The sequence below is a fragment of the Zalophus californianus genome, chromosome 10, assembly GCF_009762305.2.
Source record: "Zalophus californianus isolate mZalCal1 chromosome 10, mZalCal1.pri.v2, whole genome shotgun sequence".
In the NCBI taxonomy this organism is placed as follows: Eukaryota; Metazoa; Chordata; class Mammalia; order Carnivora; family Otariidae; genus Zalophus; species Zalophus californianus.
Window position 1 is genome coordinate 63,433,029 of NC_045604.1, and position 13,486 is coordinate 63,446,514.

Consider the following 13,486-nt stretch of genomic DNA (forward strand, 5'->3'; position numbering starts at 1 on the left):
ACATAAAACTTGATCTCTGGCAAGAAATCTAACCATGAACGGTTAGATTGACTTGTGTCATTTTTAATTTCAGGACTCCCAGAAAAGTGTGAATTGTTAAACTGTACAGGATTGGGATTTTTTTTTTTTTCAGAGGAAAGCAATAGTACATTTTTCTAATAGTTTAGAGACTGTACTTTCTGCACTTTTTTTTTCCCTCCCTGTGGGAGAGGGAAAAAAATTATTGGCTTTCGAACTCTACCAAGTAGCTTTTTATCTTGGTAATTTGCTAAGCCTGTTGGGTAGAGGTAAACAGACCCTACTTTGAGGAGCTTACCTGAGGAGCTTACCTTATCTGGGTCTGACTTACTACTTTCCATGGTTCCAATGGGCACTCAGTAAAAATAGTAATCATTCTGTGTCATGACATCTCTGACATCAGTCTTTTTTTATTTACAATTTGTATGCTGATTTTTCAAAGATGATTAAAAGTATCATTTTTATAGTAAGTTTATGACACTTTCAAATAAAGTCAGGGAGTAAAAAAAATTTTTTTAATGTAAAAAACGGGGCAGAGAAAATACCACCTCACCAGGGACCAGGGATAAGGCAGTTGTAACAACTGAACATTACATTTAGCTCTGACACTCATATCCTATTATACTGTTATTTAGTCTCTCTGTTGTTTCAGAGTTTTGTATATTCGCACCATTTCTTTCCCAGCTACATTTAAACCCCAGGAAGGAGAGAACCTGTCTCTTGCTTTTTTGTTGTCTTCCATATCCCATCAGAGTGGCTTTCTTGAACGCAATACTCCAGAAATGTTTTTGTTGATTCTGACAACGTATGAATATTCCATGCATTTTCATAAATTTATAAAATCTTTTACATAATTGAGGGACGACATACTTGCTTCCTTAAATATCCATTTAATCTATATTTTCTGGCTACACTACTTAGCTCTCAATATGAATTCTAGTAATGACTGCTAGATCTAGGAAACAATGCTCAGAACTTCTGAGGCATCAACATGTCAGACTCCTGGCTCATCTCTGGGGCTGTTATTCTCCTTGTAGGTTCATTCTGTAAAACGTTTTGTTACAGCTGTGATTTTGCTCTATATGCCACAGAGCTGAGTTTCCAAGCTTTTTGTGGAGAATCTGTTCTAATTTTCTCATGAATTTATTATTTAATATCCTGACACTATTACTTTATGTCTATTCATCCAGAGATGTTACTTTCCTTAACTTTTTATAGGTGAGGAACAGCTTTAAGAATGCAAACATTTCTTTTTCCTTTTTTCTTCCTAAACTTGTTGGCAAAGCATGCGCTCCTTTTCACGTTTTTTTTTTTTTTTAATAGAATGTTGCATCCATCAAGAACACTTACAAATTTCCCTAACTGGAAACAGGTCAAACTGAAATTGGGCCTTCTACCAATAGACTAAAAGATCTAGAATTCACCAAAAGCATACATACAACAGTATGTTTCATGGGCTAAAAAACTAGTTATCACAGGATGGCCATGACCTCAGGGATCAATCCTGAAGGCACATGAAAAAGTCGAGGAAAGAGTAGAGAACATCAGCACTGGTTTAACAGGACAGCCCAACTGTACTTCAGTTCCAGGAATGTTATGTGCTCCTGTTTTTACTTCATTAGCAATTCAACATGCCTGATTTGCCCACACAATACCTCCAACTTAGTTTACCCATTTGACCTGGAACAAAGTGAAAGCACATTTTGCGCAGTTGAAAGTTCTTCTGGCAAGTTGGTTAGCAACAGGCTTGTCAGTCCCGGTTCAGTTAGCAAAGAATAAACACATTTCATTTGACAATTACTGGTGTACTGACTTCCTCACTGTGCAATTTTCTATTTCACATTCTTGAGCCTTTTTTTTTTTTTTTACTTGCTATTCAACTTTGTACTAGTAATCCCTGCCTCAACAAGATTTCCAATTTTTTGAGAATAAAAGTTTCCACATTTCTTCGTGGCCGTGATTAACCCAATTTAATTGCAAAGAGGAGGGATCGAATGGAAGTTCATTCGGACGGAGGGAACAGCGATACTGCAGTCTTAACATCATCCCCCTCGGTAGTTGAACGTTGTGGCTTGATACGTACCAATTAAGGAATCCGGCTACGGCTTCCACAACTATCAATTTTACTGTAGTTCTCTAACATTTGGTCACTTGGGAGTGTGTACTTGTAACAGTGCGAGTCCACAGGGGACGCGACGGTGCTGCGAGAAACGCAGGCGCGCCGCCCGAAACCAGGCGACGTCGGAGAGCGACGCCCAGAGCCGGCCTTTCCGAGCCGGCCGCGGCCGCGGCTCCCCGACGTGCACCTGGGGACGCGGGCGCGGCAGGACGGAGCCCGGGCACTGCTCGGTCCTACTCCCTGCGCTCGGGCGGGCGACGACTGCGCGGCATCGCTCGCGGCCCGGGTAACAGAGGGGGCCGCCTCAGGCCGGTTCCAGTCCTCCGTGTCCCCACGCGCCCTGCCTCCCGAGGGTACCTGCGTAACTCGGCGCACACCAGCCCCACTACGTTTAAAAGTGTATTTCTGGTGGTCACGGTGCACACCGAAAAGCTCGCTCCGCACCCCCAGGGCGCGCGAGGCCTCGGAGCCCGGAGAAAGGCCCCTCCCAGCGCAGCTGTCGCCGCCGCCTGCGGGCTCCTTTCACTTTCTCACGGCCAAGTCACCCAGAGGGGCGCCGCTGCCGCCACCGCCGCTGCGCCCGAGGACTCCGCCCCGCGCCGCTTCGCTACCGGCCCCCCGCCCCCCCGGACCCCGCCCACCCCGATAGTTTCTGCTCGCGATTGGCTCGCGCGAGCGGCAGCTCCGGATCGCCTCTCCCATTGGCTGCACCTTCCCGTCAGTCCAACGATTGCCCGCCACTCCCTCCGCCCTCTTGCAAAGCCGTCCTGCCATTGGAGGAGACTGCGCGCTGGGGGCGGGCGGGGAGCGCCGGTCCAGCCGCTTACGGTCAATCGCAGAGGCCCAACGCCGGGAGGGAGGGAGGCAGGGGGAGGAGAGGGGCGGACCGAGGCTGGGCAAGGGGGGGAACATCTGGCCGGCGCCGCCGCGTGCGTGCGTGGTGCGTCCTCCCGCCCCCTCCCCTCCCCCTCCCCCGCCCGCCCCCCCGTCCCCCCACCCCCCCCTCCCCGGCCGGCGGCTCCGCGCTCGCTCCCTCGCTCGCTCCCTCGCTGTGTCTGGCAGGCTGCGGCCGCCGCTGGGCTGCTGCCATGGGGAGCCGTTGAGAGTGGGGCCCTCTTCGCTCCGCCGCGCTCCTCCGGCTGCCAGCGGGGGTGGGTGGGAGGGAGGGAGGGGGCAGGGGGGAGCGGGCGACGGAGCCGGGATTGGGGGGCGGGGGGGCCGGGAGGGAGGGGGGCAAGAGGAGGAGGAAGCCCACCAAGTCCGGCGGCGGCGGCGGCGGCGGCGGCGGCGGCGGCCGGGAGGAGGAGGAGGAGGAGGCGGAGGACGCGGCGGCGGCGGCGGCGGCGGGGACGCGGTGACTTAGGGCCGCTCCGTGTGAGTCTCGGCCCCGGCCCCTGACCCGGCGTCCCCTCCGCGCCCGGCCCCCCTGGCGGGCGGGGGGCGCCAGCTGTGCGGCCCTGGCCGGCGGGCCAGGACGGGCGGAGGGCGGGCCGGGCCGGGGGCGCCCCCGCGAGTGGAGTTAGTTTGTGTGCTTGGAGCGGTTGGGGCGGCGGGGGGCGGCGCAGCTGCGGGAGGCCGGGCGCGGGGACGGGGCCGCCGCAGCTGCGGGGTCGGGCGGGGTGCGGGCTCGCCGGCTCCGCGCCGCGCCCCCCCAACCCTCTTCCCCCCGCCTCCCCCCGCGGCCGGTGCAGCTGCGGCGCGGGGCGGGCTCCCGGCCGGTGCAGCTGCGGCGGCGCCTCCCGGGTGCGGAGGGCGGCGGGCTGGGGGAGGGGGCTTGGGAGCCGCCGCAGCTGCAGCGGCGCCCGGGACGGCCGCGGCTCCGGGGACCGGTGCAGCTGCAGTGGCGCCCGGGGTGGGGGGGGAGGGGGCCGGCGGGGGGAGGGGCCCCTCCCGGGCTGGTGCAGTTGCCGGGAGGCCCCGGGGGCTCGTGCGCCGCGGCGTTGGGTAGGCGGTAGCAGCCACCCTCCTCCCGCGGGCTTCTTCTTACGACTTTTCTTTTGTTGTTGCCGTGACCCGAGTCTGTTTTCTCGTCTGCTGTTTAAGGTGTTTTCCTGCTGCACCGGCTCTCCCCGCCCTCCACCTCCTTCCCTGTGGTTTAACCTTCCTCTTTCCCCGTGTGTTTTATGCACGGTGAACTAGGTGGAGATTTGCATTTCTTCTCTTCCCTCCCCCCCCCACTCCGCACCCTCGCCCCCACCCTTTGGAAAAAATAAAAACCCAATCTCGCAAACCCTCTCTGGACCCCGCGGTAGCAAGACTGTGAAGGGGTTGATTTGTGGGATGGGAGTCGCTGGCCCATTGCGGTGCTTGGGAATCATTAAACTGTCACTCACCCCCCACCCCACTGGGTAAATGGGGTGATTAATGTCTGATATATTGGAATGGGGCGAGGGCATTTGTGGAGAATAGGTTGTGTGGCTGAGAAGGAATGTAGCTCCGAAGAGTGCCTCCTAGAATAGGCGTTCGTTATTATGTCATTCACCGCGAAGTTAGAGAAAGTTAGGTTTGTGACTTTGGCAAAGCGAGGACAGGACAGAGACGTTGGTTTTTGTTACTCTTTAACTCTGCCGCGGTTTCCTGATGAGGACGGAGTGGTGATCACCAGGGCTGCAACACTCGCGCCTCAGGCCTTTTCTACGCCTCACCCTCCCCAGAGTCTGTGGAGATGTATTTGACATTCACAGATGTCGCAGCACCTTGCAGGGCACTGGTCACCCCAGCCCGGGTTACTGGACGATTTCATCAGCCATTAGGAAAGACCCACAAAGTCGAGCTAAAAAGTTCTCAAACTTACCAGACATGCCCCCCCCCCCTTACTGAAAGCCGAAAGGTTTTCCTGTGATCATCAAACATTACAGAGTGACCCAAAAAGATTGTTATGGGACACAGATCAAGGGGAAGACAGAGTTCTGCTTTTTCTGAGCGGAGAGTCAGATCAGATATGCAGGTGCAGCGTTCATTGTAAGTGGCTGTAGCAGGTTGTATCAGTTTATTAATTCGTTTCATTGAACTGAAGTACTTTCCAGGATTTCAGAAAGTGCAGTTTCACCTTGTTGATACTGAGAGTTGAAATTTGCATTAACTGGCAATGTGAGAAATTTTATTGAGAAGGTAGTAGGAGATGAGCAGTTAACACAAGAGCAAAATCATAAGGTGAATTGGGCTGGAGTAATAGTTCTGCTTCGTCTTCCAGCATTCTGAGACACGTATGCCATTATCTCGGCAGGAAAAAAAAAATGAAAGTACCATGAAAATGTTGAAATGGGCCTGGAGATGTCAATTGGGTTGGTTTAAAAATATCCCTAAGCTGCCTTTGAAACTGAACGCTGGAGTTGAATAAAAGTGAATGTGGATTTCCTGAATAGCGCCGTGGCTTGAGTGTGCTGTCAGTGTGTAAGCCAGTCCACCAACTTGAGACAGAAGTGTTGCTATTCCATAAATACAGTAGAACTCCATATGCTGAGTTTTTCCATTTCTTTCTGTTAGAAAGTTTGGAAAAAAAGAGAGACTTTGAAGTATTTTGTTTATACTAACAGAAGAGAAAAGTTCTCCTAAGAAAGAGCTGGTGGCAGGAGTGTAGAGGAGTAGCATATGGCATTAAAGGGAGCACAGCTGGAGGTAGCATTTCCATCTGAACATGATGTCAGAGCAGCTGACAGCCTGCCATCCCTCAGCCTTTTATTCTAACACACAGACAGGGAGTTAGTGTGTGCGGATCTGTGCTGGAGAAGGTATCTTATTCCTCTCTAACATCATCTCCACTTTGCATCTGTCTCTCTTAGTCTGCTTTTTTTCCACCGATGTAACAGACCTGGAGCCAGCGAGACTCAGAGGAAAGGACTTAATCAGGTTTATGTGTCCTAAAGGTAGGAGTAGCAAGAGATTAGATTGAGCCTATTTCTGTTGTGGTGTTTTGTTTATTTAATTAAAAAAAAATCACATTACTTTTCTAACCCAGTTTAGGAATAATATATGAAACTGAGTATGAAATGAACATCTTATTGGAGTTGAAAGTCTTGAGCTTGTTTAGTTTTAATTTTTATCCCTTTTGCTCAGGCAAGTAAATAACTTTAATACACAGAAATATTTCAAGTTTTGAAATGTTAAGAAAGGCTTTGAAATGTTGCTTTTTGAGATCACTTTGGATTAAAATGCTTCTTGTGGTTGTTCACTGCTATTTAGATTCCTTTTGCTTTTGGGGTGGAGGGGGGAGAGAAACAGTAAACTGTCTGGAACCCAGCATTCAAACTTATATGAGAAGATTATTCTGGTTAAGAAGCTAGATTGTTGTGTAATTAATTCCACTGTGAAACTTTATTCTTCAAAACAGCAGCAGCACTGCTGAAACATACAGCTGTCGTGCTTTTGAAACCGAAGGTTTTTTAAAATGGGGGAAAAAAAAAACACTTTTGTCCCCAGGAGAATAGTTTGACTGGTTTCCTCATTTCTCTTTCAAATATATATTTAAGAGAGCTTTTATTTCAGCATAACAATAATTATTTGCAGGAGTTTTTGTGTTAGCGACTAATTTAGAACTTGTAGATTTGAGCTGCCTGAATTGGCCAGACAGCTGTAATCGCACTCCTCTGTTCTTAATCTCTTTATCTGGGCAGCAGCTGCCATATGGCCACAGTCCGCTGGATCAGATGTTTATAAGCTTCCTTCTCCGTCCCTCTCTGTCCTCTCAGCCTCCTAATTTGATCACGGCTACCTTGTGAGCTGCCCTCCAATCTTTATTTTTAGCCCTCTCAAGGATTAGGATTGATGTTAGCTGTGGGGCACTTAAAGTGATTGTATTGTAAATCTTGGTTTATTCTAGCGGTGGCATCGTGCGGAAGGTATTTTGGGGCTAGGATGAAAGTTTTAGTCCATCTTGGGCAAAGTGGGGAAAAAGGGAGGTAATTTCTGGAATATTAAATCGCTATGTGTCCGTTCCCCAGTGCACTCTCTGAGCTGCTTGGTGTGGAACCTTGCTTCTGGTCACAGGAAAGGGGAAGTGGGGTTTTCTTGATTTTTTTTTTTTTTTAAGGAGTTGAATTTTGCAGTTGAATTTTGACCCTTTGTACATCTTCGCCTTTCCTCTCCGTCCCTCTCACCCTCCTTCACCAGAAAACAAGGGCAGCGATGCATATTTGAAAGAATAGAAGCTAGTGGGAAAACAAAATATATCAAGTTTTATTGAAACAAAGTATTTTCTGTTGCATGAGGTAAGGCAGAGTCAGAAAAAAAAATAGTTTCTCTTTTTCTAGCAAGGCTTTGGGTGGGGGGGGCGGATGTTGAACCTGTAAAGCTTTTGAATACGATATGCCTTCGTTTAAAAGTTTGAAATAATTTTGGTATGGAATTCATTTGCTTTTCAACGGATCAAAGTTTAGATGAGAATTTTCAGAGTTAAGTGAAGCCCTTCTGGTTCTTGATTTTCTGGATGTACAGATTTTACAAAGAAATATTAGTTTTTTTCTCAATTCATTTAAAAAATATTTGGATTTGTTCATAGTAAAGATGATCTTTTCCATCTGTTGGTGTAGTTCTTTCTGATCTCGTACATGTGTGCCATACCTGCAAATCCTAAGGCATTAACATCTGTTTTTATACACAGGGCTTTTGTTGTTGTAACACTCTGACTTTAAAAGTGAGTTGTTTGCTAATTTCTGGGCTAATTATGCGATTTCATTTTTCCCCCCCTCTCGATTCAGCCCGTGTGTGTGTGTGTGTGTGTGTGCGCGCGCGTGCGTGTGTGTGTGCGCGCGCGCTAAAATTGTGCTTTCTAAGTGCAGTCATGTATCAAAAGTAATAAAATAAAAAGGACGGTTGAACAAGTTTTCTGAATCTTCCAGAATGTGTTTGGGACTTTCCTTTGTTCATTCTATGAGCTGTTCCCTTTGAAATTAAAGCTGTTTTGTAGGTTTTATAGGACATAATTTGATGAGTAGGTTCACTTCTTCTGAAAGGGAGCTAAATTCTTCTTCTCAGGAAGAGACTGCATGAAGTGAAGGCTTTTGAAACTTCACTAAAAGTTCCAGGAAGGTGGAGATGCATCAGGGACCGTTTGGCTGGGGGCGAGGAAGTTTGGAGAGGGCACTTTTTTTTCTTGTCGCATTTAGGTTTTGTGCGAGTGATCTGGTAGTCCTTGGGTCATACGCCTGATTAAAATGCAGGGACGGGTACCTCGGCGACCTGAGCCGAATCACTGTCACTGTCTTTTGTGTGTGTGTGTGCGCGCGGGGGCTAGAGGACTAGAGCGCTGGAAAAGTTGTTCCTGAGCGGGCTCTCACGAGAAGTGTCTCTCTCCGCAGGTTATGAAGACAGTATGGAGTTTCCAGACCACAGTAGGCATTTGCTGCAGTGTCTGAGCGAGCAGAGGCATCAAGGCTTCCTTTGTGACTGCACTGTTCTGGTGGGAGATGCCCAGTTCCGCGCGCACCGAGCTGTACTGGCTTCGTGCAGCATGTATTTCCACCTCTTTTACAAGGACCAGCTGGACAAAAGAGACATTGTTCATCTGAACAGCGACATTGTTACAGCCCCAGCTTTCGCTCTCCTGCTTGAATTCATGTATGAAGGGAAACTCCAGTTCAAAGACTTGCCCATTGAGGACGTGCTAGCAGCTGCCAGTTATCTCCACATGTATGACATTGTCAAAGTCTGCAAAAAGAAGCTGAAAGAGAAAGCCACCACGGAGGCAGACAGCACCAAGAAGGAGGAAGACGCCTCGAGCTGCTCGGACAAAGTCGAGAGCCTCTCCGACGGCAGCAGCCGCATGGCAGGCGATCTGCCCAGTGACGAAGACGAGGGCGAAGACGAGAAGCTGAACCTCCTGCCCAGCAAAAGGGACCTGGCGGCCGAGCCTGGGAACATGTGGATGCGCCTGCCCTCCGACTCCGCGGGCCTCCCCCCGGCTGGCGGGGAGGCTGAGCCACACGCCACAGCAGCTGGAAAAACAGTAGCCAGCCCCTGCAGCTCGACAGAGTCTTTGTCCCAGAGGTCTGTCACCTCCGTGAGGGATTCGGCAGATGTTGACTGTGTGCTGGACCTGTCTGTCAAGTCCAGCCTTTCGGGAGTTGAAAATCTGAACAGCTCTTATTTCTCTTCACAGGACGTGCTGAGAAGCAACCTGGTGCAGGTGAAGGTGGAGAAAGAGGCTTCCTGTGAGGAGAGCGATGTTGGCACTAATGACTATGACATGGAACATAGCGCTGTGAAAGAGAGTGTGAGCACTAACACCAGGGTACAGTATGAGCCGGCGCACCTGGCTCCGCTGAGGGAGGACTCGGTGTTGAGGGAGCTCGAGCGCGAGGACAAAGCCAGCGACGACGAAATGATGACCCCGGACGCCGAGCGCGGCCCGGTGGAGGGCGGCATGGAGAGCAGCCTGCTGCCCTACGTGTCCAACATCCTGAGCCCGGCCGGCCAGATTTTCATGTGCCCGCTGTGCAACAAGGTCTTCCCCAGCCCGCACATCCTGCAGATCCACCTGAGCACGCACTTCCGCGAGCAGGACGGGCTGCGCAGCAAGCCGGCCGCCGACGTCAACGTGCCCACCTGCTCGCTGTGCGGCAAGACTTTCTCGTGCATGTACACGCTCAAGCGTCACGAGAGGACCCACTCGGGCGAGAAGCCCTACACGTGCACGCAGTGCGGCAAGAGCTTCCAGTACTCGCACAACCTGAGCCGCCACGCCGTGGTGCACACCCGCGAGAAGCCGCACGCCTGCAAGTGGTGTGAGCGCAGGTTCACGCAGTCGGGGGACCTGTACAGACACATCCGCAAGTTCCACTGTGAGTTGGTGAACTCCTTGTCTGTCAAAAGCGAAGCCCTGAGCTTGCCCACTGTCAGAGACTGGACCTTAGAAGATAGCTCGCAAGAACTCTGGAAATAATTTTATAGATATATATATATATATATAAATAATATATATATATACATAGATATACATAGATCTCTATCTAGTTGTGGTACGGTCTAAAAGCAGCCTTGTTTCCTGGAACTAAATCGTCGGGGTGTTAACTCGGTTTTGCACTTTAGAGTAGCATGAGACTCTCACTAATTTAGCATTCTGGTAAAAGAGACTTTGGAGCAAGTCGGAGACTAGAGAGGGCTTTTTCTTTCGAGGGGGTAGGGGAAGTAAGCCAATAAGAACCTTTGAAACAACTCGTCCTATCACAAGATGCTTTCACAGGGCTTAATTCTGTCGACACTGCATTGTCTTCTGAGCGCGCTCTCTCCTCTCTCTCTCTCTCTCTCTCTCTCTCTCTCTCTCTCTCTCTCTCCCTCTCTCTCCCTCTCTCTCCCCCTCTCCCCCTCTCTCTCTCTCTCTCTCTCCCACTTTGTTTTGGTTTTGTGTTTCTGTTTTGTGTTTTGTTTTGTTTTTTTTTTGTTTTTGTTTCTTTTCCTTTTTCAGAGTAGAAATTCCCTCCAGTTTTATTAGCCTCTTTATATGTCACAAAATTGCATGAATCTTTTCTGGCTGTTGGAAACCTGAATGCTTTTAGACCCAAATGGAAAATTTCTGAAATGCTGGATTATCTATTTTTAAACAAGCAGTTGACTTAAAACTTTCTGTGGCAACTTCTGGTTTTCTGACGGTTCCCAATGCGAGAGATTCTGAAAGTACACTGGGATCGCTGGGGCGCTGTCTTTGTGAAGGTTTGCTTGGGATGAAAAAGGATATTGCAGCGTCAGCAGTGTTGGACTGTGTGTTGAAAAATGTGAATTACTGTTCTTGTATACTGTAACTGATTACACGGGCTGGGGGGGTGTCAAAGAACTTGACAGGTTGTGTTGATGCTCTTAGTTGAGTCTTGAAAAGTAAATATTAACGCTACAGAAATGCATGAGTTTCAATATATTTTTTGTCTTTGTTTGCATTGTATAACTTTAACGAGTGAGTTTAAAATTATTTAATTTCCTTAGAAAAAAAATAGCACCGTTTGGGGAAAAAACTGGTGTTATGAAGAACGTAAATGCACTGTTTTTATTTTTATTTTATATAATTTAAATTGACTTTCCCACTGTCTTTAAGTTGAAACTGTTAAGCTGAATAAAAACTTAAGCTGCAAATTGATAACTTCGCTACATAACAAGGAAAATATAAATGTTTACAAACGGCTTAAAGATTTGCATGTGCAGTGTGCATTTATAACAAACTTCTAATTGCACAAAACCCATGCCGGCTCAAAAGTTTAGGTGTACACATTTGCCCAGTTGAGCATTTTTAGAATAACTACTGCACAAATTGACAATAGGTCATTCTCTCTCTTCTTTCTTTCTTTCTTTCTTTTTTTTGGGGGGGCTCCCCTTCTCTTTTTCATCCCTTCTCCCTTACCCTCCCCTCCCTGTCTCCCTTCCCCCCCCTTCCTTCATCCTTCCCCCACTCCCCCCACCCCCAACTCATGAAAAGATTCTATGGACTGAAAAAGCCCCGGGCTGAAAGGACTGGACTGCCTTGATTGACGTGGGGAAGGTGGGGAAGGGGGTTAGTAGACTATGTGTATGGGGCAGCGGAGGCTGCAGCCCAGTGTGGTTTTAATGACCAGCACGCAGGGCAAAAGCATTTTGCACAGTGTTTGTTTTCCTGTCTTGCACTTACAAATAAGGTCTATGGGAGTAGCATGGAAAACGTTTGCTGTTTTTCCCTTTTTTTTTTTAATTGCTTTTGTTTAAAATTTGATCGCCTTAACTACTGTAAACATAGCCTATTTTTGTGCTTAAGATACTGAATGGAAAACTCCATTGTGTGTTGCTGGACTGTTTTGGAAATATTTGGTCAAATGTGTGTTAATTTGGCTGTAATGGCATTTAAAGCAAACAAACAAACAAAAAAAAAAAAGCTGTGAAAATGGCCTTGGAGCATTATCTTTAGTTACTTGAAGAGTTTCTAGTTTTTTTAAATACAGTTTATGTTAAAATAATTTTTATTAATTTAGAGGAGACAATCAATGTCTGAGAAAACGGACTTTCTTTTGGATTTTCTTTTTGTGGTCATTGTGAGTGATTGCTTTTTCCTTTTATTAGTTTCACATTCTTCCTTTGTTCTAAAACTTAGACTGACATCTAGCTTTGACAATCATAGTATGTTTTATTTTCCTGAGGGGGGAATAACTTATAATGCTGTTTAGTTTTGTACTATTGGTGTGTTGGTGAATTTTTAAACTGTGTGCTAACTGCAATAAATTATATGAACTGAGAACCTTGTGTGCGTTATTTTAATTATGATTACATACTACGTAGATCCTAAGTATGTATTGTAAGTGGCATCTTTATTTTTAATATCAGTTCTGTCCGGAGCTTGTGAGATTATTAGGATGCCTCAACTCACTCAAATGGAAATGTGCAAACATTTTGGCTTTCAGTCCTTTGAGGTACTAATGCACATTTCTAAAATGTGACCCATTTTCTACAACCTAGATCAAGAATGTTAAGGTAATTCCCTAGCAATCCGTGAATCTACAGAACTTCCAAGTGGCAGCCTGGGTTCTTCCGAATAATGCTGTATGACTAGCTACTCATCCATACACCCCAAGCCATTTTCATGGGTAATTTTATCCTAAGTTGATGGGTCAGATCTGTTCTTCTGTGTTCTGGTGTAAGTGGAAGATTGAAGGAGACCGGATGTCTTAATTTGGAAGATTGCTTGGCTAATGACTAGAATTCTAGGCAATCAAATTAGCAGGCATTCGATTGTTCAAGATTGGCTATATGCATCCTTTTTTTGCTGGGAGAGCTCAGAAGTTCCCAACTTTTAATTCTCAAAGTTTGATTCGTAATCACGAGGACTCAACCCTAATTTTTGCAATCATCCAACTTCACAATGGTCTCCTTGGGTGTGTCAGGATGAGAAAACACTGCTGGTTGATGGAAGGAATTCACAGAAGAACACACATACGCGCTGGACAGGACAGCCTGCAGGGTCCAGGGAGGGCACAGACCTGAGAGAGTGTCTGTAGATCCTCAGATCGGTATTTGCTCATAACTTCCAGCCTTAAAAGATACATACGAAGATAGAGTTTTACATTACTACCATCAAATAAAACACGTTTATATATTACATGGCCTAGGGGGATGTGAATATTCTTAACTTCTATAGAAGAAGTGGAATGTAAGGTCCAGAGCTTGAAAATATACTCATGAGCTCCCGGGTGGCTTTGGATGGGAATCCAAAAAGATTTTTTTTTTTCTTTAATCATAGAGCACAATCAATAATTTGCTATTTGGAATCCCTGCATTTCCTTTTTTTTTCTTTTTGTTGTTGAAGCAGGATTTCTATCACATGCAACTCACACTTGGTTTTAACCAACCAAACATTGTTTCATGTGAAAGGGGAATGTATATATGAGCTCCACAAAATTA

At 47.4% G+C, this 13,486-nt stretch overlaps 1 protein-coding gene across 2 annotated transcripts; it reads left to right on the forward strand.

Moving 5' to 3' along the window:
* The first annotated feature begins 3,376 nt into the window (after positions 1-3,376).
* On the forward strand, positions 3,377-12,326 carry ZBTB18 (zinc finger and BTB domain containing 18). Of its 2 annotated transcripts, none has more exons than XM_027612873.2 (2): positions 3,377-3,511; positions 8,434-12,326. In XM_027612873.2, exon 2 carries the CDS (start codon positions 8,448-8,450, stop codon positions 10,014-10,016), a length of 1,569 nt encoding a protein of 522 aa, XP_027468674.1. In that variant the 5' UTR covers positions 3,377-3,511; positions 8,434-8,447; the 3' UTR covers positions 10,017-12,326. The 2 variants fall into 2 exon arrangements, with proteins under 2 accessions (XP_027468674.1, XP_027468673.1); XM_027612872.2 differs by lacking the exon at positions 3,377-3,511 and adding an exon at positions 4,144-6,003.
* Positions 12,327-13,486: the final 1,160 nt, after the last annotated feature.